Source organism: Barbus barbus (genome assembly GCF_936440315.1).
Source record: "Barbus barbus genome assembly, chromosome: 48".
Classification (NCBI taxonomy): Eukaryota; Metazoa; Chordata; class Actinopteri; order Cypriniformes; family Cyprinidae; genus Barbus; species Barbus barbus.
The window spans coordinates 21,959,905-21,983,542 of NC_136726.1; the positions used below are offsets into that span (position 1 = coordinate 21,959,905).

At 36.8% G+C, this 23,638-nt stretch overlaps 2 protein-coding genes across 2 annotated transcripts in view; one reads left to right on the forward strand and one right to left on the reverse strand.

Annotated features, from left to right (window-relative positions):
- The window catches only part of avpr1aa (arginine vasopressin receptor 1Aa), a 552,460-nt gene that overhangs the window by 180,972 nt on the left and 347,850 nt on the right, over positions 1-23,638 (reverse strand). The gene's annotated exons all lie outside the window — the stretch shown is intronic.
- wnt7bb (wingless-type MMTV integration site family, member 7Bb) overlaps positions 12,089-23,638 on the forward strand; it is a 43,353-nt gene continuing 31,803 nt past the window's right edge. Inside the window, exons 1-2 of the mRNA XM_079412020.1 lie at positions 12,089-12,568; positions 22,445-22,671. Of these exons, the coding sequence (XP_079268146.1) occupies positions 12,498-12,568; positions 22,445-22,671 (298 nt within the window). The 5' untranslated portion in view covers positions 12,089-12,497. The remainder of the gene's footprint in view (positions 12,569-22,444; positions 22,672-23,638) is intronic.

Sequence of the window (23,638 nt, forward strand, 5' to 3'; positions counted from 1 at the left end):
CGAACCCCACTGGCAGATTTGTTCTTCTTGTTTTCAAGAAAACTCACTACATTAATTTTTCTGAAAACAAGATTTACGTAATTTGGCTTCTTAAGAAAATGTATCCTGATTTAAGAATGTTTAGATATTTGTACTGGAAAACAAGACAGTAATACTGAGGAGGAATATTGGCTCTTGGTCTGAGCTCCTGTCACCACAATGCTGGCCCAATCGCAATGATGAAGATCTTCTCTTGTTCTGAGATAAAAAAGGGGAAGTACATTTCAAAGTTGGATTATTTTACTTGTTTTGACCACAGAATTGTTTTCATCGATTTATCTGAGTGAGGTTTGGCTACAGGTTATCAATCCTACTTGAGGGCCGTAAATTGATACAGACATTAGCTATGTTTCCCTTCAAAGTTGTAACTTATGCAAAATATTGGAATATTGCATAAAACATTTGCGAATAAAGCAGTTTCCAACCAGAGAGACGAATACAAAATCATCACGTAGTGATAAACTGGTGCCAAATATCACTAATAAAAAGGTAATTCACTGCAACAGGAGAAGCCATTGTGTGTGTTTTTTTTTTTTTTTTTGCAGTATATGATAAATAACGTCACCTCAGGGCGCAGACGAAATGCAGTTTTTCCACTTTGACAACAGACTTTGGCTCAGGCAACTAGATCGGTCCACTGGTTAGTCCAGTTATGCCATCCCATCGCGCAATATCACATGACTTTTTTGATGCACACTGAGGAATTTAATTGGTAAATGTGTTTCCATCATAGTTTATGTGCATGTTTTATTGGATAAAACATTTATCTGATTCTGTTGAGCGCATACGTTTTTAATGCACATTTTTTGAAATTATGTGCATCTTGGTGTTTCCATTTAGCTTTTTTATGCTATATCCCAAAATGGCATTTTTAGGGGTTGCTGGTAATTACACAGAACCACTTTGACGACAAACTTTGGCTCAGGCTTTTCAAAATGACCAGAACATTTCAGATGCTCTGCAACAACATCAGTCCATTGTTAGTCCAGTTATGCCATCCAATCACTCAGAGTCACATGACTTTTTGAAGCACATTGAGGAATGTATTCGGTAAATAAATAAATGTCCATTGTAGTTTATGTGCATGTTTTATCAGATAAAAATTGTATCTGACTCAGTTGAGGACTACGGAAGCGTATTGCATTCACTTGAGGAAAAAAAATCTACTCTGTTTTTCTGAATTAACGAGTTAATTATCTCAGAATTACGAGATAATTTTTCATAAAAAAAGTTTTTGCTCTGTTTTTCTGAATTAACGAGTTAATTATCTCAGAATTACGAGATAATTTTTCATGAGAAAAGTTTTTGCTCTGTTTTTCTGAATTAACGAGTTAATTATCTCAGAATTACGAGATAATTAAGTCATTAATTCAGAAAAACAGAGTAGATTTTTTTTTCCTCAAGTGAATGCAATACGCTTCCGTAGAGGACCAATTTGTTTTAATGCGCATCTTGACATTTCCATTTAGCCTTTTTTTTTTTTTTTTTATGCGATATCCCATAATGACATTGTTAGTTGCTAGGGGAGATCGGTCTACTGCTTAAATATTTCAATCAGTATTTATGTGCATGTTTTCTTATCTTATAAAAATGTATCCAACTCAGTTGTGGGTAGGGATGCAACGATTAACCGCGCTTTAAAATGTCACGGTTAATTAATCGTAAAGGCTCTGCTACACAAGTGTTTTTTTGTTGTTGCATGGAACAGAACTGTTGCAACTTGCTCAAAATGAAAACAAAGTTACACTAGCGGTGCTTATCAGAGGCATGGAGGCTACTACACACACTAAATTAACTATGATTACCAAACTGCTTTATTTAAAGCTTTATTTCCACCAGAGAAATGACTCTACATTCTCTCTCTCTCAAAATGTAGCGATTTAGTATCTAAGCTATATTATTAATAAAAGCCGAGGGGCAGCGTTCACATCAAGTTTGTGTCCTCCTGAATGTTTGTAGGCCTATGTGTGCGCAGCGTGATCTCACAAACCAAAATAATAGACATGGTTTTCTCAGGCAACATGTAAAATCATGAATGGATTATTATAAAGAATATTAAAATGAATATGTATGGATGACAGTTGATTACAATAATAGTTATTCATTTATTCCTGTCATTAGTAACAGTTTCCCCTGTGGGATAAATAAAGTTAATATTAGTCTTATATTAATACCATTGTTATATTAAAACCAAAAATTTTTTTTTTTTTTTTCACGTTTCCAAGTTTTTACAATAAATGTAAAGAATGTACAAACTGAAAACACTAAATACTTAAAAATTATTATTATTTTGTGCTGTATTGTTGGTTTCTGTGTTATTTCTGTTTTAAAAGGCAGCAATAAATAACACTTTAATATCTAATGAGTGTTCATGTGATCTTATACATTAGTAATGTTGTGAAATGAATAAATTCATAATAATCGTAATAATCATGAAACCGTGATTATTCCTCAGACTGTAATCATACCAACAAAATCTATAATCGTTGCATCCCTATAGTTTCGGGCATTATGGGAGTTTTTATGCACATTTTTAGAATGTATGCACAACTTTTCCATTCAGCGTTTGTCCCAAAAAGCGCATAAAAATCGGTGGATGGAAACAGCTATTGTAGTCCCTGATCAGAAATGAGGCAGTTTAGTCGACGCTGATTGCCTTGTGGTTAGTGCACCGACATATAATTCCCCTCTCTCCTCCCAATGCTTTTCTGTCACCTCTGTACTGTCCTGTAGCATTAAAGGCATTTAAAAAGCCCATAAATTAAACTTTTTAAAAAAAGGAATGAGGCAGTTCAGGCTTTTGGAGTCAGTCCTTGATGCAAAGTGAACCTCATCTGCAAACAGAAAATTAGCTTCTGAAGGTTTCTACATGAGGGGAACATAACTTCTTTTTGACTTCTCTCGGATTCTTATCCAAGCTCTCAAAATGTGGCATTCAGGTTTTGGCGTCCAGCAGCACAACCTCAAAAAAGCCGGCTTTCCACTCCAGACATGTCCCAGCATTCAGACTCTCAGTAATCACGCTGAGAACAGAAGCCAGACGGCGGGTTCGGCCCAGTGTATCTGAATACGCTCCTGCCTCACGAGTCCAGGATTGAAAATGCTCATGATTCGGCATTCATTATCCATTCCAATCTGTGCCTGAATAGCTGTGTTGGAGATTTATGTCTGTCCAGGTTGCTGTTTTTATGTCATGTAATTCGGTGGCTCTGGTAAAGGTCATCTGGATGGTCCAATTTGAGGTCGAACGGTTTCCATTACAGTACCTTACATTCCTTCGTTGTCAAAGGCAACTCTACGACACTGCTGTTTGTTCAACTTGCGAAGGTCTCAACCAGATTTCCATATTTTCTGAGGAAAATTTGATTGATAAGGTGCTCTCGGTGATTTCTAGTGCATTCTAAGTGGTTGCTAGGGAATTGCCTAGAATTCACCTGGAACACCCTGGCTGAACAAAGCCTAGCAACTACCTAGAACACCCTAGCAACCATCTAGCAATTCCCTAGCAACCACCTAGCAATAGCCTAGCAACCTCATATTAACACCCTAGCATTCATTTAGCAATTCCACAGCAACCACCTAGAACACCCTAGCTGAACCTAGCCTAGCAACTACATAGAACACCACAGCAACCAGATGGTTGCTGGAGTGTTCTATATGGTTTCAAGCGCTTTACCAGATGGCTGACAAGTTGTTTTAGGTGGTTTCTAAGGACTTCCTAGATGGTAGCTAGGGTGTTATGGGTAGTTGCTAGTAAAGGGCTTGATGGTTTCAAGGGTATTCTAGTTAGTTGCTAGGAAATTTCTAGGTGGTTGCTAGAGTGTTTATGTGTTAGGCCATTGTTACATTGTTGCTAGGGCATTCTTGCTATGGAATTTCAAGATTGTTGCTATGGTGTTATTGGTAGTTGCTAGGCAATTACTAGATCATTGCTAGGGCGTTCTATTTGCCTGCCTGGGAATTGCTAGATGGTTGCTAGGGTGTTCTAGGTGATTGCTGTGGAATTGCTAGATGTTGCCAGGGACTTTCTAGATGGTTGCTAGCATGTTATAGGTAGTTGCTCGGAAACTGCTTGTTGATTGATAGTGTTATAGGTAGCTGCAAAATAATTTCTAGTTGCTAGGGTGTTATATGTTGTTGCCAGGGAATTGCTTCATGGTTTCTAGGGTGTTCTAGGTGGCTTCTAAGGTCGCGCTAGACGATTGCTGGGGTATCGTAAGTAGTTGCTAGGGAATTACTAAATCATTGCTAGGACATTCTATGTGGCTGCTAGGGAATTGGTACATGGTTGCTAGGGTGTTCTAGGCAGATGCTAGGGAATATTGTTAGGGCATTCTATGTGGTTACTAGGGTGTTGCTAAATGATTGCTAGGGCATTCTAGGTGGTTGCTAGGGCATTACTAGATGGTTGCTAGGGGATTTCTCTGGTTGCTGGGGTGTTATAGGTAAATTCTAGGAAATTTCTAAAATGTTATAGTTTCTAAGGAATTTCTAGATGGTTGCTGGGGAATATTGCTAGGGCATTTTATGTGGTTACTAGGGTGTTGCTAGATGGTTGTTAGGGCATTCTAGGTGGTTCCTAGGGCATTTATTGATGGTTGCTAGGGTGTTATAGGAAAATTCTAGGAAATTGCTAGATGATTTTTAGAATTTTATCCACCTTTTTCTTGCCGTGAATTTTTCTTTCTATGGGTCTAGCTTCTGGTCTCATCTGCGTCCATCTATTTTTAGCTGTACAAATCAGTTCGTTTTGCTGCTTGATATTAAAAATGTGTGCGTCTTACGATATTATTTTTATGTATTATCTTAATTATGAACACACTGGTTTGTAGTGCAAACTGTTTTACCGTTTACTGCACGTTGTTATTCTTCTCGTTATTTACAGATAGCGGCTAATGAAGCGGAAGGGCTTACTTCCGCGTTGAAGAAAAAGGTGGATAGGTAGTTGCTAGGGAATTTCTGGTGAAAGTGAAGTGATGTGTGGCTAAGTATGGGGAACCATACTCGGAATTTGTGCTCTGCAACCCTTCCAAGTGCGCACGCACACACACACATACCGTGAACGGGGTTCGGTGCCTTGCTCAAGGGTCTCACCTTAGTTGTGGTATTGAGGGTGGAAGAGAGAGCTGGTCATTCACTCCCCCCACTTGCAATCCCTGCCGGACCTGAGACTCAAACCCGCGATCTTTGGGTTACAAGTCCGACTCTCTAACCATTAGGCCACGACTGCCCCAGTTCTTGGTCCTGGAGGGCCGGTGTCCTGCAAAGTTTAGCTCCAACCCTAATCAAACACACCTGAACCAGCTAATCAAGGTCTTACTAGGTATACTTGAAACTTCCAGGCAGGTGTGTTGAGGCAAGTTGGAGCTAAACTTTGCAGCACACCGGCCCTCCAGGACCAGGTTTAGTGACCCCTGTGCTAGATGATGACTAAAATTAAGTTGGTTTCAGATTTCTAGTCCTCAATATGAATATTATCAATAGTGATGCTTGACTTAGCAAATACCAGTATTAATATATAACGATTTAACCAAATAAATCAGTTTTTGGTGCAGTTGTTCGCAGTACCTCCGTCAGTAACTGCGTGTGTCCTGCTGTTGGAGGGGCTCGAGCCGCGGACAACCAGAGGCTGTGTGTGAATGCAGATGTGGCAAACCTAGACGCCTCTCTCGGGTTTGGCAAGCCGGATAAATCTATTTCCCTGGCCGGGAAAAGGGCTTCCAGCTGAATCAGCTCCTACACAAACACAACCTTGCCCACTGGCTGATTTTATTTAGCCATTGGTCAAGAGTACTTAATAGTATTTAAAGAGACAGAAAGACGTTCCTTTGCCAAAACAGAAAAAGGTCAATTTGCTTCGCCGTCCTCCAGTAGCGAATGAGTGAAATGCAAGGAAACAGATTCTGTTGGGATCTTTCAGGTGGGCATGACAAGCTCATAAGGAGGACGAGAATGACGACTAGATGGCCACCTAGTGGTCAAAAACCGGCGAGTCTAGTTATTGGTAATGACAGAAATCCAATACATATACACTGTCCTTCATAAGTTTGGGATCAGAAAGATTTTTAATGTTTTTTTTTTGTGTGGAGTCTCATATGCTCATCAAGGCTATATTTATCTGCGCAAAAATTCTGAAAAAAAAAATAATAATATTGTGAAATATTATTACTATTTCTGATATTGGTTTCCTATTTCAATATACTTTAAAATAGAATTTATTTCTGTGACGCAGCGCTGAATTTTCATCAGCCATTATGATCCTTCAGAAATCATTCTAATATGCTGATCAGTGTTGAAACTGTTATGCTGCTTCATTTTTGTTGGGAACCTGTGATACTTTTTTCTTAGATGAATAAAAAGTAAAAAAGAACAACATTTATTCAAAATAGAAATCTTTTCTAACAATGTAAATCTTTCACGTTTAACACATCCATTTAACACATCCTTGCTAAATAAAAGTATTAATTTCTTTAAAAAAAAATTACTGACCATAAACTTTTGAATAGTATATATTGTATCTTCTATTTTGAATATACACTGTTCTTTTTAACTTTTTATTTATCAAAGAATCCTGAAAAAAAATAACAGGTCGCAAAAAATATTAAGCAGCACAACTGTTTCCAACATTGATTATAAATCAGCATATTAAAGAATGATTTCTGAAGGATCATGTGACACTGAAGACTGGAGTAATGATGCTGAAAATACAGCTTTGCTTCATAGAAACAAATTATATTTAAAAATATATTAAAATAGAAAACTGTTATTTTAAATTGCAATAATATTTCACAAAATTAGTTTTTTTCTGTATTTTTGATTAACTAGATACAGCCTTGATGAGCATAAGAAACTTTTTTAATATTACTGATCCCAAACTTTTGAACGGCCCTGTATATTATTTTCAGGCCTGCGTTGGATTATGATGACATTACATTTAACTCAAGTAGTTCTGGAGAAAGCATCCATTAGCATTCCCATTCATCCCAATGGCAGTCGTTGGGTCACTGGTGAAGCATCTGTGTAATTGCAAAACAACCGCATCTACATGCTGAGGCTAACTGGAACATGTTAACCAGCCAAACCCTGACCAATTCACAGTCTGGGGTAAATCACCATCTTTACTCCTCTGGTTTGCTCAATTCGGTTGTATCATCTGCCTGTGAAGCGTACAAATTAACTCAGACAAATGAAATGAGTCAAAGTGTGTGGTTTTCCACAGGGCATTTGTGTAAACTCAGCTATTAGCGTTTACAGTAAATAGAGGTTGATCATTTCACTGGCTCGCACGGTTTGGTATTCAGGACAGTTTTTATTCACCTTGTCGTTTATTACTCTAACATTAAGTAACTTTAGTGCATAATTGGTCCCACACTGTTTGTGTTAGAGACAGGAATGATTCCTCAAATCATGCATGCTGTTATTTTTTAAATGCGTTGAAGCTCTAACTGCACTGCAATTTTCATGTTTGTTAGTTTGTTCATGACGAGACATGGTTTTGTTCATGGTTTTAACTTTAAACCGCAGCTTCTGACTAGAATACGAGTCCATAATCCATAAAGTCCATCTCTTGTTGTCTCTCACATTAAAATCCATACTTATTTTGAACTGTTTTGGCTTGTAAACGGTGCTTGATCAATGCATATTTCTCTCCTGATTCAGACCAGACGACTTTTTCACAAAATATAATGGATTATGGACTCATATTTTAGTTGGAAGCAGTTGTTTAAAGTTAAAATATTAATTATGGATTTGACACAGTTTTTCACTTCACGAGACATTAACTGATGGAGTGGATTATTGTGATGTTTTTATCAGCTGTTTGGACTCTCATTCTGACGGCACCCATTCACTGCAGAGCATCCATTGCTGAGCAAGTGATGCAATGCTACATTTCTCCAAATCTGATGAAGAAACAATTCATCTACATCTTGGATGGCCTGAGGGTGAGTCACTTTTCTGAAAATGATCAGTTTTGGATGACCTATTTCAGGTCTGATAACAGTTGTTTACCTGAGTTATTTACAACCTACGTTTGGTATTGGCATACTGCAAGCATTATGATGCATATTCTAATAAGCACAAAAATGCAACATTGGGAAAACCGAACGAATCCGAGCATACTTTAAATGGCACTAGGCTTTGGAACACAGCCAATGGATGAGTGTATTTGCACTAACCTCTAGTTTACCGCGTGTTTGTGTTTTTAATAGCTGTTTATGTTGCTTAAGCCAATTTCACATCTCGCAGCAAGAGTTTAGAACCTGCTGCAGTTCTTTTTATGATTCAATATCTGTAATGTTTTGATGAATTATATAAAAAAAAAAAAAAAAAAAATATATATATATCTGTTAAAAATATAAAAAAATATTTAAATATAAATAATAATAATAAATGTAAATTAAAAATAGAATAAATAAAATAAATTATATATATAATTTATTATTAATATTTACTATTACTAGACCTATTTATTTATTATTAATGCATTTAATCCTAATATATAATGCAATTCATTAAATAAATTATAGTAATATTAATTACAAATAATATATATATATATACACACACACACACTGTATATGATAGAGAGAAAGATATAGAAATATATATAAAACGTCAAAAAGAGTATATGCTTGTCACAGTGGTAAGCTATTTTTTTATACCTCATGGAGAAGCACTATGTGTGCATTCGGCCTGTTTGTCTTTATATGACATCATCCTTTTGTCTTTTTTGAAGTGCTCTTGGAAACACATTTGACTCGAATAAAGCGCAAACCCGTCTGCACGCACACCAACATGTTTGACGCGTTTTTCATGTGGCGTGAAAACGCAGTGACACATGCCGTCCTGACAATTGGACCCCATAAAAGCAGCAGATTGGTAGTCCTTTAAAGATTTTAATGAAGCTAAATCAAAAAATTACAGCCATGGTGACAAACAAGACCATCGTTTTATGCAGATGCTTCAAACACCGCCACGCCGCAACAATCACCCCCTGAGCAACTTTATACTGAGGCTCAATCCGTCAAGCGCCCATCTGGTGTAACAGTGAGCTTGTTTTGAAGTGCGCTCTTAAAACTGTAAAAGAAGGGATGTCAAGGAACAAAGCATTTCTGTGGTTCGTTGGGTTTGTCTGTCAACAAAAATGAACCATCTGAACAGATGAGTGACATAGTAGTGCCATTAACAGGAAGTACTGAAGAATCATTACTTCATAAGTGTGTGTGTGTGTGTGTCCATCTGTGGGCCGCCACGTTTACATTTGTTAAAAAATCCCTTCTGAAGGCCTCACTTTTTGTCCCGATGGGAAGAAAAATCACAGATGATCTCTTAACATCTCAGTTGTTGAGGTGCAAATGGAGACGTTTGCTCAAGTCAGATCATTTTCCTTTGGAAATCAGATGTTTCTTCTCATTTAACAGAAGCTGGACAGTACACATTTAATATAGCATATAGACAATTGCAATTAATTTGATTTTAAATATATATATATATATATATTTTATTTAAAAGCCGCTTGTTTTGTCTAATTTAGTGCTGTTCACATCTGTAATGTATTTCAATTGCCTTTATTTGAGGCCCTTTATATTGACTATTGCAATTCATTTGATTGCATGTTTCAATTTTAATTCTTTTTTAATTAATTTTTTTTTTTTTATGTCTAATGTCTAATTTGCAGTGTCTGAAATATTTTTATTCGAGGCCTTTTTAGACAATTGCAATTCATTTGATTGTGTTTTCCTTTATTTATTTTTTTAAAGCCATCTTTTTTTCTTTTTTTTTTGTCTAATTCAGTGCTGTACACATCTGCAATATTTTTTAATTTCCTTAATTTGTGGGCTTTTATATAGACAAATTTAAATTACTTTTATTACATTTTTTTTTTTATTAATTTATTTTATTTTTTAAATTTACATTTAATTAAAGCCGCTTTTTTGCCTACTTCTATGCTATAATGTCTTTGAATTGCCTTTATTTGAGGGATTTTATGTAGACAATTGCAATTCATTCGATTGCATTTTTACATTTTTATTTTTGTATGATGTTGTATGTTTTAAATTAAATGTTGCCTATTGTTGATCCATTATTTAAGGTATTTTCAGGCTGAATTTTTCAGTCATTTTATTTAAGATGGCAACCTCAAAGAAAACTGCATGACTAGACATTCTCTGCATTGCTTTCATTGTTGCATCACCGCTAGTCCCTGAAATTAAACTAAGTCATGAATCTAAAAAGTCCTGTTAACTGCTTGAATTGTTGGTTATCAGGAGTTGTAGGCATGCCAGCTTCTATTAACCACAGACAGACACTGCCATACCGCAAACACACACAAAGTACCACCCAAAACCAGTTTGCACGCATGTACAATAGTATATTTCTTGTGTTGCCATGACAACATTTTTCTTCTAAGAATGCTGAGTATTGATTTTAAGCTTTAAAGTATTAGCTTCCCAGAATATGCTTATTAAATGTACTCCATATAATCCAGTGAAATCATATGTGTATTCCTGGGCGGTTGCAGTGAGGTGTTTGCTTTTCACCACAAGGGGGAGTGTTGTTTTCTCATTACGCAGATACACAGGGTCTTTTTCTGAACCTGTACAGAAACTGCATGCATATACCTGCATGCAAAAAATAAACAAAAAATATATTTTAATCACTGCAACACTCAATTAAACAAAGAAGTGGCTTTGAAAAAAAAGAAAAAAAAAGAATGTCTATGTAAAAACTGTCAAATAAAGGCAATTTAAAGACATTACAGATGTGTACAGCATTGAATTGGGCATAAAGTTATTTATTTTAAAATTATTTAACTATTTTAGATAGTTTTATGCAAATATAAATCTGTTTAAACCTCTTATCAGCTTCTTATAAGCAGATTTGGTGAATTTTCTCCTGAGCTGAAAAAGAGACACACATCAGTTGAATCAAGTCATATTGAGCTATAAAATCTATGCTGATAAAATAGCCCAAATAATTGTTTCTGCCCAATTTGATGAGTCGTGTTTGGGTTCATTTTGAGTTTTGATTTTGAGGAATCTGAGAACATTGTTGAGATCTCTTTCGAAGCGCTAGAGGAGAAACATATGAGATTACCAGGGTTTTCTGAAAAGAAACATCCAAGTCTCTTTGCTCCCCATTTATTCTGAAATAAAAACCATTGAGATACTAAACGTCTTATGGAAATTAATCCTAAAAAAAACAACAACCACTGATTCAAATATGTTGCTAAATATAATGTTTGCATCCACAAAACACGTTTTTCTTGTGGTACATTGCATGCAAATCGGTTAAACCCCAACCACTGATCTTGTTTGACACTCACACAGACACACACAAAACAATTTTGAATATGCAATGCATTGCTAAACATACAACATGTTTGTATGGTGGTGCATTGCATCCTACTCTGTTAGTAAACCAACCACTGATTCAAATGCATTGATTAATATATTGCTTGGACCCAAAACCAATTTTGAAAATATAATGCATTGCTAAATATAATGTTTAAACCCACAAAACATGTTCTTATGGTGGTGCGTTGCATTCTAATCTGTAAGAAATCCAACTACTGATTCAAATGCATTGCTAAATATATTGTTTGGAGTGGACCCCACAAAAAACAAATTCTAAATGTGTAGTGCATTGCTAAATATGATGTTTGCATCCATAAAACATGTTTTTATGGTGGTGCATTGCATCCAAATCTGTTAGTAAACCAACCACTGATTCAAATGCATTGCTTAATGTATTGTTTGGATCCCAAAATAACAATTTTGAATGTGTAAAGGCACAGAATCACACAGTCAGGACTAAAAAACTCTCTCTAGTCCCTCCCTCTGTAGCCCGATTCATGAAATATCAGCCATGAGACATGTATGCATGGAACGATCACTTTGTTGCATGATTGTGCAATGGACTTGAAGCCAATTTCATTATGAAAAGGGAGGGCTGAGCCTCTATTCCTTTCATTTGCGGTCCGTGCAGCCAAAGCACGTGCTTCATGCCTGTAAAATGCTCTCATCTGTGAGCGTAAAGCTGAAGGGGCGTGGATAAAGGCTTGTGTTACCTGCCCTAGACTTTCACCTGCGGAGAAATGGAAAGAATTTAACAAACCAGCAGCAGCAGCAAGTCGATGAGCCTGGAACATAAAACCATCGGCATTCCCCCCGAGAGAGAGGAGGAGGAACTCGACGCGCACGGCAGGTTCACCTGAAAACATTCGACTCGCTCCTCCTTGAAAATGCAGCGTTTGTAAGCCTCAATCTTGCCTTCAGACTCAAGAACGAGACTGCAAAGCATCCCAGAGCGTGAGCTGAACCCTGACTATGGCTCTCAGGTTTCTAACTTCACAGGGAATCAGAAAGACACGTCGGAGAGACAGAAAGAGTGTGTTTACCTGCGCAGGTGGAACGGAGTGGCCGATGTGAGCTGGTTTTCTGCACAGATCGGACACCATGGTCAGACCCCTACGCTTGTGGATCTTTAACGTGCTCCTGTGTTTCGGCATCATTTATTCTCGCCTTGGGTAAGCGGAGGATCTACTTTATGCAACGTACTATGTGCTTTAAACACAATGCATTTGATGTTCACGTTTGGGTAGGTGACACATAAGCTCATGCCAGTGCAAGGTTATTATAGTTAACAAACTAAAACCATAAAAACATTCTTTACTTGAAATAAACATTTCCTAAAGGAAAAAAGTAAATATCTGCACTCTAAGGTTATTGCTTGATAAAAAACTAACCCTAAATTTAACATTTCAATTCATTTTGGAGTTTGAAATACCACATTTGTTGAATAAAATAGCATTTAATGACATTTTGTTCTGCATTTAGTTTAGGTTGGCAGCTTTGTAATCTAAAAGTTTGCATTGCATAACATGCAGTTGATCAGTATGTACTAAAAGTGATATTCAGATCTGTACACCTGCTCACCGATTGGTCTTCACGTGAGCGAAATGGATCTTTACAGCTATTTTCCACTGCATTTGGTCCATGTTTTTCTCAGTTAACTAGTTTAAAGGAAGATCCATGCTGTGGGTTTCTCTCGCTTTCACCTCTCTATACCCTCAGTAATAACAGCATGCCGAGTTGTATTTCCACATTCCTTCACCCTCCAGTTTTGCAAGACCTCACCTGAATTCTTGAGGGATTTGTTCGTATTCCAAGAGAGGGTCGCCTGTCATCTAGTCTATTCATGATTCACTTGATATATTAAACTCTTTGCTCTCGTTTATTTGTTTTTATTCTGTGCATATGCACTGCCATTTGAGGAGTTACACACTCAGCAATGCAAAATGGAATTAGGATATCATATCTAGATCTGCGTATGCCTTTGCATGCACAAACAGATCATTGTTTATCCACCTTTTGAAGTGGAAATCCATTAATGCCGCTGTTATTTATCCGAAACAGGAGATTATACAGATTAGAGCAATTTATAAAATAGAAAAGCACCTCATGAGTCACTTTTTTTTTTCTTCATTTTTGGAAGCACATTTGTCATCATGTCAAAGCTCTGAGATTAATCATGCAATCTTGAGAAGACATAAGGTGGCTCACAAGACCTCATATGACTGAAAGCATGCTTTGAGATCTCTAGATAATGTGGGGTCTCGTCAGGTCAAACCTGTTTTGTCACCCCTGAGGCTTGATATCTGTCACTATACCCCCTTTACCCTCTTTCACTTTGACATACAGCACATGCAGGTACAAGCACTGCATTTCACTCAGCGCATTAATAAAGCTGGCCTATAGATTTATGGGTTGTCTTTTGGACCAGCGTCCTCATGTTTTATCTTCTAAAAAATTCCTTAATGTACAATTTAGAAGCAATAAATAATATTTGTAGCTGAAAAAACATATTAAGACTGTTTAGTAAGTGCCAAAGAGGGCTCTGCTGTTGCAACAAGCCTTGATATATAGTGAAATAAAGTGAACAAAGTTGAAAGTAATGAAATGTTCTGTAAATTCAAGGATTCTAATAGAAATCGCTGTGACTTCTGCAGGCGATCGCAATTTCTATTCACAAACGTCTATTTACTGCCACATGAAAATACATGTTTTGCGTATAAGTATAGGCATTTAACACAGTTTTAACAAGGTTGCGTGACTCCAAGAAAGTTAGTCAGGGAGTGGATTTTCACTTTGCAGTAAATAAATGTGCACAGCTGAAAAGGTAACCATAGCAACCGCTGGCACGCTTTCAGTCAGGATCATTAATGGATGAAATATTGATGAAACATAGGCCCATAGTAATTAGTAGTTATGTTCTGTCAATTCAAAGATCTAAAATAGAAAGTGCCACGTGAAAATACATTTATTTTGGCATAAAAGTATTACCATTTAACAGGTAAATGACCACAAAAAAATAGCCAGGACGCGTATTTTCACGTAGCAGCAAAGAAATGCTCATGAAAGCAAGCAGCTGAATAGGTAACCATAGCAACCGCTAGCACATCTCAGTCTGGATTATCATTGGATGAAATATCGATAATATCATTGTTTATCTGACTACTATAGATTTTCATAACCCAACAACCTAATGTTTTGTTCTGAAAGTCTTTTAAATTACGTTTTGGCGCTAAAACACAGGTTTGCCCGAGATATTTAATATTTAAAGTGTGGAATACGTGGGACTTCTGGGTCAATATGTGAAGCTGTAGGGATCGTCGGTTACCTCTCCAGCGGGCACGGGCGCGCTGTCAGTGTGGCCCCTAGTGGCCCCTTTATCCAAAAGTGGGCGGATGGTGGTGTGATGGTGCCGTCCTCTGCCCAATGGCAGCCCGGAGTCTCCGGTGAGGAGAGAGCCACTTCTGTTTCCATCCCCAAATCCCCCCAAACCCATCAGCCCGCTCCGACTGCCCGACCCGCGCGATGACACAGCGCCTCTGGGAGTTACGCGCAGCCTCAAAGAAGCTCCGCTCGCGAACATCACAGACGTGCCACTGGAACTAAACGTGCTTCTTTCTCTCAGTCCGTCAGAACCATGATCCTCTTCTCCTCGCGCAGTGTGCTGCTGTCTGTCTATTATCCGCAGATCTTCCTCATCCTCACCAGCGGGAGCTACCTGTAAGTTTACAAACCTCTAAATCTGTTGATTTCGCGCTCGTGCGATGCAAGGCAAACGTTTGGACGCACTTGACTAGAATTTCTTTCTTACGATGGCTTAAATGTTTTAGTGAATGTGTACAGTGTGTGCACTATATATGAATTGCTTTATAAAACGAACATTTAAATGCATGTTTTGAAATGCATTGGTTGGACAGGTGATGCAATCTACCTAACAAGTGTCTAGCATGGGATCTCCTTTGATACTGTTTGAGAAACATCCCACATCCTTCACAATTATCCCAAAGGAACATGTACAGGATTCCTGCTGGAATTTCTATCATAGTAATATGGATCTGATTTAAGTCTCTGTTGGGATGTTTGTATATGGGATACTGGACAAATAAAAAAAAAGTTTTTGATGTCCAGTTTTACTGGGAATTGTCATAGCTTTGTTGGGAATTACATTTTGAAAGATCTAGTTTTATGTTTGAAGCATTCAAGAAAATGCATGCTGGGATCCTTTAGAATTGCTTATTATGACAGATTCCAATATGAATTCTTCAGTTTTTTGGAGAAAGGAGAAGCTCAGATATAGGATAGATTTCATTTGTGTGACACATGTTGCTACATCATTCCCAGGTTTCCACTTTACTATCACTCTACAATGTAGAAAACCAGTCAGAATAGAGAGCGTGTAGATGTGTCCAAACCTTTGACTGACCATGTTCCAGGATGGATTAATAAAACATTAACGTTTAGCATTGATCCAGGGAGATTCCTGCATCTGGACTGGTTTTTCTGAATGAACTTGTGACGCGTTGAGTAAATACGGTAGTTAATATTTAATTTAGATAAGCTTCGTGAATGATGCTGTTAATGAGGCTCTTAGAAACTTGTGTTAAAATGCATGATTCAGTTTAATTTCACATTTTTTTTTTATTCTCATGTAATCTGAAACTTTAAAGGGAAGTCCATGAATCTACAATGTAAGGAATGTTCTGTCAGGTGACCATGAAAAATGTGTCATGTGGTGATTTTATTCTGATTATTTAATATGACCGGATCATCTAAATAATTTTTAGGGTCAGGATAGATGGAAATACCTCCTTAATGTAACAACAACTGAAGATTTCTACTTGTTACAGTGTAAAAGAGGGTATTAAAGTTCAGTTAAGTGTTCAGTGTCGAGGCTGAAGAGAAGAGAATTTCATTTGGCCACTGAGTGGCAGAGAAGTTCAGTAAGATTCATATATAAAGTGTGTGTGTGTTCAATTATGAGTCACTTTGGTTTTACAGACAGACGGTTCCTCGGTTCAACCTTCACCTGCTCTAAACACCAACACAAACAAGTTTTGCATGTAAATGCATTTGATCGTAGTAATTCTAATGAAGTAGAGGACAGTGGGGCTAGTTGTCACACAGACTATTACTGTTTATTTCTGCACAGACACAAAGCTTAAAGCAGTTGAACTTTACCACTATTATTGCTCAAGAATCTGACAAGTTGTCACTATATATTGGGTAATCTGTTTATATGACAGGCCATTTTAGGCCACTGCATGTGACAACTTTCCCCGATCTGACTTTTAAGAATTCTTATGAAAATGTGAATTTAAAAAATTTGATAGACGACTAGGAAAAAGCATTGCTAGAGAGGTTTGACTTTTGACTTGAAGCTTTATAGTTGTTGAGTTTAAGCCCATATGACAACTACTCTGTGTGACAACTTGCCCCAGTCTCCCCTAGATTTACATTCATATTATTTACGTTTACAAGTTCAAGTACATTGTATTTGCATCATGTCCAAGTGAATTTCTGAACAGCATTTTGTCTGACAGCGATACATTTGGTCTCCAAGCTGATCTGTAAATTCTTTTTCCTGTAATTTCTTCCCAAACCCTTGTTGTGTCTCTTTGTCAAATGACCTCCAGACCATGGTCCTGATTTAGCAGCTGGAGACCCCAAACTCAGTTTTCAAAATAGATGTGGCTTTTTGCTGGCGTTTAAGTGAGTAAGTCTATGTATAGCATTGGTTTGCACATCACAAATTGCTTTTACGTTTTAAACCATCTTAATTCGGCACATTGCAAATTTGATACATTTTGTGGAATTAATGGCTTTTAAAGGAAGGTCAAAAGGAAGTTTGTGGTCGGTGTTTTTTTCCCTTGCTAATATTTATGGGAATGTTTGAGCTTTTTAAGAAGTTGGGAATCAGGGAATATCTCACGGGGTGAATCTACTTCATCTGAATGATTTTTAATACACTTGTCTATTTCACACAAGCTTTGTAAGGTTTCTAACACCATACATGTTGATATTTAGTATAGTGGTTGATTTCCAATAAAAAACTTCTCAAACTTTTACATTTGGTCCCATCCAATTCTACATGCATGGTTGCATACTTAACATCATGTTTAATTTTATATTTTATTTTATCACAATGTGTTTTCATACAAGGCCTATACATTGAAAACTCCCGCTATAATAGCAGCATAACTATTTAATTCAAAACTTATTTTTGGGAAACATATCATTTCACTATGTCCCATTAGTATGAAGCATGCTCTGCTATTCTGTAAGAGACATAGTCTTAATAAATGGCTGTTTTAGACATATAAATAGGCCCATAAAAGTCACATTTGCTCTTTTTCTCAATGCTTAAAGATGTACAGTCTGAGGTTTGAAAGTTTTCCGGTGCCACTTCGTCCATGTTGGTAGTTTAGAGTTTGTTCTAGCAGGATTTGTTTTAAGTAGAATGGACTGGGTGATAGCTGGAGCCAAGCGCACAGGGAACATTTATTTTCTTGTGTTTAAAAGTAGAGTGCATTTACTCATCCTGTGGATTATTTATTCCTCATTTACCAGGAAATCCTACTCATGTTTAAAATCTTCCTCTTGAGACAGAACTGATTTATTTAGTCATATTTTATATGGACCACAATTAAACTTACACTCGGGGCTATTTAAATGTAGAGTTGGTTGGTAAAAGCGGTTATTTTCAGATGGGAAAATACCGTGTGTGTTTTGTAGGAGTTAAAAATATCCAGCGTTACCTGTAAACTTGAGGATTAGTTCAGAAGCATTTAAACGTGCAGCTAGCAGGTTACAGTTTGTATTTTAGAAGTTCTTAATATTGATTTTCTTTAACTATCTTCATCTCAGATGTCAAATTATGTCAAAAATGAGTCATACTGTCATGTACAATGTTAATGTGTAAATGTGTAAAAGCTCAGATCATTTGGTTTTTAAGAAGAGTTCGATGAGATTTTTCAGACCCTTTCTCGCTGATCTTTTCTATGAAATATTTGAGAAATGTAAGATTTAAGCAAAAACACATTCTTATTGATGTCTGGGAGAATAAAATGGAGATATTAAGTCTCAGAGTGTGCCGTGCATATTCCTGAGGCTCACTGCTTTGCGTTTTACATCACAATAACCTGCTCTGAAGGATCCAGTCTATATTCAACTTGTTTAACCGAAGACATCACTTGTTTAACCAGAAACAACGTCAGTCGGTACTTTATGACTGTGGATGAGCAGGACAGCCATAATAAGAGGTTTGTAAATGAAAGCCAAATAAATTAAAGAAAAGAGGGCGGAGTGTTTCATTTGTTTCTAGAGCAGCATGTCCTGTTGCCCACAATCTGATTTATGTAGCTATAAAACATTTGCAGATGAAACTATGTGATGACTATATTATATGATTAGATTTGCAAATCCTGTAGTCTTATCATGCAAATCACACACACACACACACACACACACACACGCACACACATTATTTATATAAAGGTGTTTTGAATGATTTGTAGCAGGGTGTTGCTATGCAGTTACTAAGGTGTTTTGAGTGTTTTGTTGCTCATTATGTGGTTGTCAGGGTGATGCTATGCAGTTGCTAAGATGGTTTGTAGCTCGTTATGTGGTTGAACCATTTTTAATGATACATTTTGATATAAGAAGATTGAGATCAGATTTTAAGTTTTTTTTGTTTTGTTTTTGAAAGAAGCTGCATTTATTTAATCAAAAATATAGTAAAAACAGCTAAATACTTTTACAATTCAAAGTGTCTGTTTTCTCTTTGAATACATGTTAAAATGTAATTTATTCCCGTGATGCAAAGCTGAATTTACTCCAGTCTTCAGAGTCACATGATCCTTCAGAAGTCATGCTAGTATGCTGATTTGCTGCTAAAGAAACATTTCTGATTATAATCAATGTTGAAAACAGTTGTGCTGCTTCATATTTTTGTGGAATAATTTCAGGATTTTTAATGAACGAAGTTCAAAAGAACTGCATTTACTTGAAACAGAAAACTTTTGTAACAGTATAAACTGTCACTTTTGATGTATTTTATGCATCCTTGCTGATGCTGAATAAAGATTTCTGTAAGTAAGCATATTTACAAACAATATTTATCTCACTTTGCATTGTATTCTGGGATTACCAATGATAGGCTACATGGGATGCTGCCTTTAGAATCTGGTCACATTGCTTTTTGAAGATGCTCTCTAGGTAGGCAGCGCACAAGGTTTGGAACAGATCTACAGATCTGGCAGCAAAACTTCATAGTCCTCACAGCGGCCCACCTAATGCCCAAACACACTGGTTTGGATGGCTTTGGAGGCGCTGCATCGCACCGCTATATTAACGTGTGGTCAAGTGTTAGTTTGTGTTCGCTGAAGGGTTTAAATAAACATACACTTTTAGCTGCTTGCCCCTCGCGACTCCATTATATGCAGAAACAGGAGATGTTTCTTAAACACAGAGCAAGAGAGGGGTCCCTCGACTGCATCCCACATGTGCTTTTGTATTTAAGAGTAATTCTTAAGCCTTTGTGGACATGGAAACACGACCAGAAAAGAAGCAAACCAGCCGTATCCGATTTCCAATGAACATTCCGCGTCTTTGTTCCACGCCGTTTGATCTATTTTGACGGGGAATCCATAAGTCGCAGCTATTCTCCCAGCAGCGACACCGGCCTGTCCACCCCTGCGTGCCGTTTCTGCTGACACACGCATTGCTTGTTGCAACTCGCCGCGCTTGCGGTGCAGTCCTCGGCAGCCAGTGACGTCACTCTTCAAAGTTGGCATGCGTTTTTACAGCCCTCGTCTCTGACATGTTTGAAAGACACATATCTGAACGGGTTCAATGCTCGTAAACATAGAAGCCTGCTTGTTTAGCCGCGCGGGTTTGTGCAAACACAGAACGCCGAAAATACTCAGTGCGCATATTAAGAGCGCTGTCGAGGGCTGTATCAACACGAGAAGCCGTATGATGACAGAGATGTGTGCGTTTGGAACATGACCCACTTTGTGTGGTCACAGTTGCATGAAAATATGAGTTGAATCAAAAAAGGGGCATGAAAATATGATCTTTATAACCAGTAACACATTGTTCTGTTCTGTCGTGTATATTGTTCTCTTTTTTTCTAGTCAGTTCTGTTTTAGTCTGTTCGGTCATGTTAAGTGGTGGTATTCTATTTTATTTTATTCTATTATTCTTTATTCTGCTATATCATGTTCATTGGTGGCATTTATTTTATAGTCTATTGGTTGTATTCAATTTTACAGTTATGCATTGGCTTGTTTAGTTCTATTCTGTTCAGTTTTGGTCTTATTTCATGTTTGTTTATGTTGTTCTGGTTCTTTCAATTCTATTCTATTTTTACTCATTCATTGTGTTTGTTTTCATCCTATTCTGCTCTACAGTTATGTCTTGGATTATTCTATTCTATATTACAGTTATGCGTTGGCATATTCACTTTTGATACATTCTATTTTATTTAATCATATTCTGGTTTTATTCTATATTTTCTTTAGTTATTCTGCTCTTATCTATTCAGTTTTATTCTTTTCGCAATTTACGTTCAGTTATGTTTTTCTTTTTCTATTCTTTTTGTTTTTATTCTATTCTGTTCTACAGTTATATCTTGATTCAATTCTATTCTGTACTGTTGATTCTGTTCTATATTACAGTTATGTGTTGGCCTGTTAATGTCTATTCTATTATATTCTGTTTTGGTCAATTACATTCTGCTTATTATTTTTATTATATGTCCTGTCATGGTCTGTTCAATTCTATTCTATTTTATTCATTCAAGTTTAGTAATGTTTTACTCTCCTTTTTGATTATTTCTCTACTCTTCATGTATGACTTGGTCTATTCTATTCTATTATGTTCTATTGATTTTATTCCATATTACAGTTATGAGTTGGCCTATTCACTTCTGTTCAGTTATATTCTGTTAAGTTTTCTTCCGTTTTCGTTAATTTTCATTAATGTTTGTTCAGTTTTGTTTTTGTTTTTCTATTCTATTAGTTTTTTTCCCTATGCTGCTCTAAAGCAATGTCCTGGTCTATTATATTCTATTGATTATATCCCATAATACAGTTATGCATTGGCTAATTCACGTCAGTTCGATTCTATTCTGATTAGGTATGTTGTTCCGCTCTATTGAGTTCTATTTTATTTTATTTTTTCATGTTCAGGCATGTTTTTCTTTTCTACTCTATTTGTTTTTTTACTTATTCTGCTCTACATTCATGTCTTGGTCTATTCTATTGTAATCTACCCTGTTGATTCTATTCTTTATTACAGGTATGTTGGCCCATTTACTTCTGTTCAAATCTATTCTGTTTTACTCTACACTCACCCTTATACTATATCATGTCGAGTTATGCTGTTCTAGTTTATTCATTTCTATTCTATTTTATATAGTTACATTCTGTTATGTTTTTCTTGTCTACTCTTTGTTTTGGTTCTATTCTGCTCTACATTATGTCTTGAATTATTCTATTCTATTCTATTCTATTCTATTCTATTCTATTCTATTCTATTCTATTCTATTCTATCCTGTCCTTCTCTATTCTATTGATTCTGTTCTTACAGTTGTGTATTGGCCTCCATTCTTTTTATGCATTACTCTTCAATTAAGTTTTTCAAGTGTATTTGATTTATTCTCATTCTATTATACTTGGTGTTCTGTTCTATTCTAATATATTCTATCCTCTGCATTGGTCAGATCTTTACTATCTCTTTTTACTTGCACTACTGTGGGTGAATCACATTTGTTAAGCAATAAAAATGCATTGGGAAATGTGCAAGTTTTAATTTGAAAGGTAGAAATGTTCACCGATTTTAAGTAGTGCTTAGGAGATACTATCAATATCTCATTTGTGATAGTTCTTTGGTGCAGGTGTTAGTGTTAAAATAATGATGGGACAAAAAGCACTTCAAACACTTAACTGCTTAATTCTGATGTGTGTTTAAGGTCATAAACTATCCACCGTATGCTATGATGCAAGTAATGTTCAACTTTACTAGTTGTGTTTGTCTCTTGTGTCCCACAGGGCTCTTTCCTCTGTGGTGGCCCTTGGTGCGAACATCATCTGCAATAAGATCCCCGGTCTCGCACCCCGCCAGCGGGCCATCTGTCAGAGCCGGCCGGACGCCATCATCGTGATCGGAGAGGGGGCACAGCTGGGCATCAACGAATGCCAGTACCAGTTCAGATACGGCCGCTGGAACTGCTCGGCGCTGGGTGAACGCACCGTCTTCGGACAGGAGCTGCGAGTAGGTCAGTGCTTGTCACGGGTCTTTATTGCGCTTGGTTTGTTTTCGGGATGGTGTGAAACAAGATCTGGATTCAGACACTATTACCACTGGGTTGTTGATCGAAACACTTGCAAATAACTCTAAGTAGTCCCATTCATCTCAATGGCAGTTTCTTTAACCCCAGGTTGATCCTGAACCTGTAGTCTTGTGAATCTGTCAAAATATGAGTGGATAATTCATCTAAAATCATCATAAATATTATTTTGAATAAATACAATAAAGCCTATGTTTTGGACCAGTAAGATATTTTGGGCCAGTTTTACTAAACGGCGCGAGAGCGCAATTCCAAAACAGCGTCGATGATCTGCGGGTGATTTACTAACAATGTGCAAATTAAGGAACACAGACGCAACATCTCATTTACATATCGACCAACGCAATATACCAAGGGTAGTGCAAATTAGCGTAGTCGTGAATAAAGAATAAAGAAATTAATAAGCCACAGTAAGTTGAAAAGAACCGGAGGCCAAAAAATTAAGGGTTGCAAGAGGTTTTGATAAACCTGGTATTGCGTGACTCCTAGTTGAGGGTTTCAAGTCGTCTTTTATTTCCTGAAGCAAATAAAAAATAACATGGCTTGCCAAATGATGTTCGGATAATGTGTTATTAAAACGCGTTGCGTGATTCATTTGAATACTCTCCTCCCATAAATTTAGCATCTGAAAGGGGAACTCCTAGAAATGCATATTCAATAAGGTCAGGCGCAAAACTAACAGTGTCCACGCCTTTTCAGCGCTAATTCATCACTGAGCTTTTTTAGTAAAACCTGACAGTACTATTTTAACGCCAAAAGACGGTTTGCGCTGGCGCAAGCTATTAGTAAAACTGGCCCTGAGCATTTTGTTTTCTCTTTTGTGTTTTAATACCCATAATACTTTTTCAATACAATATAATACTAAATGACGATCTATAATACTATTAATATATAA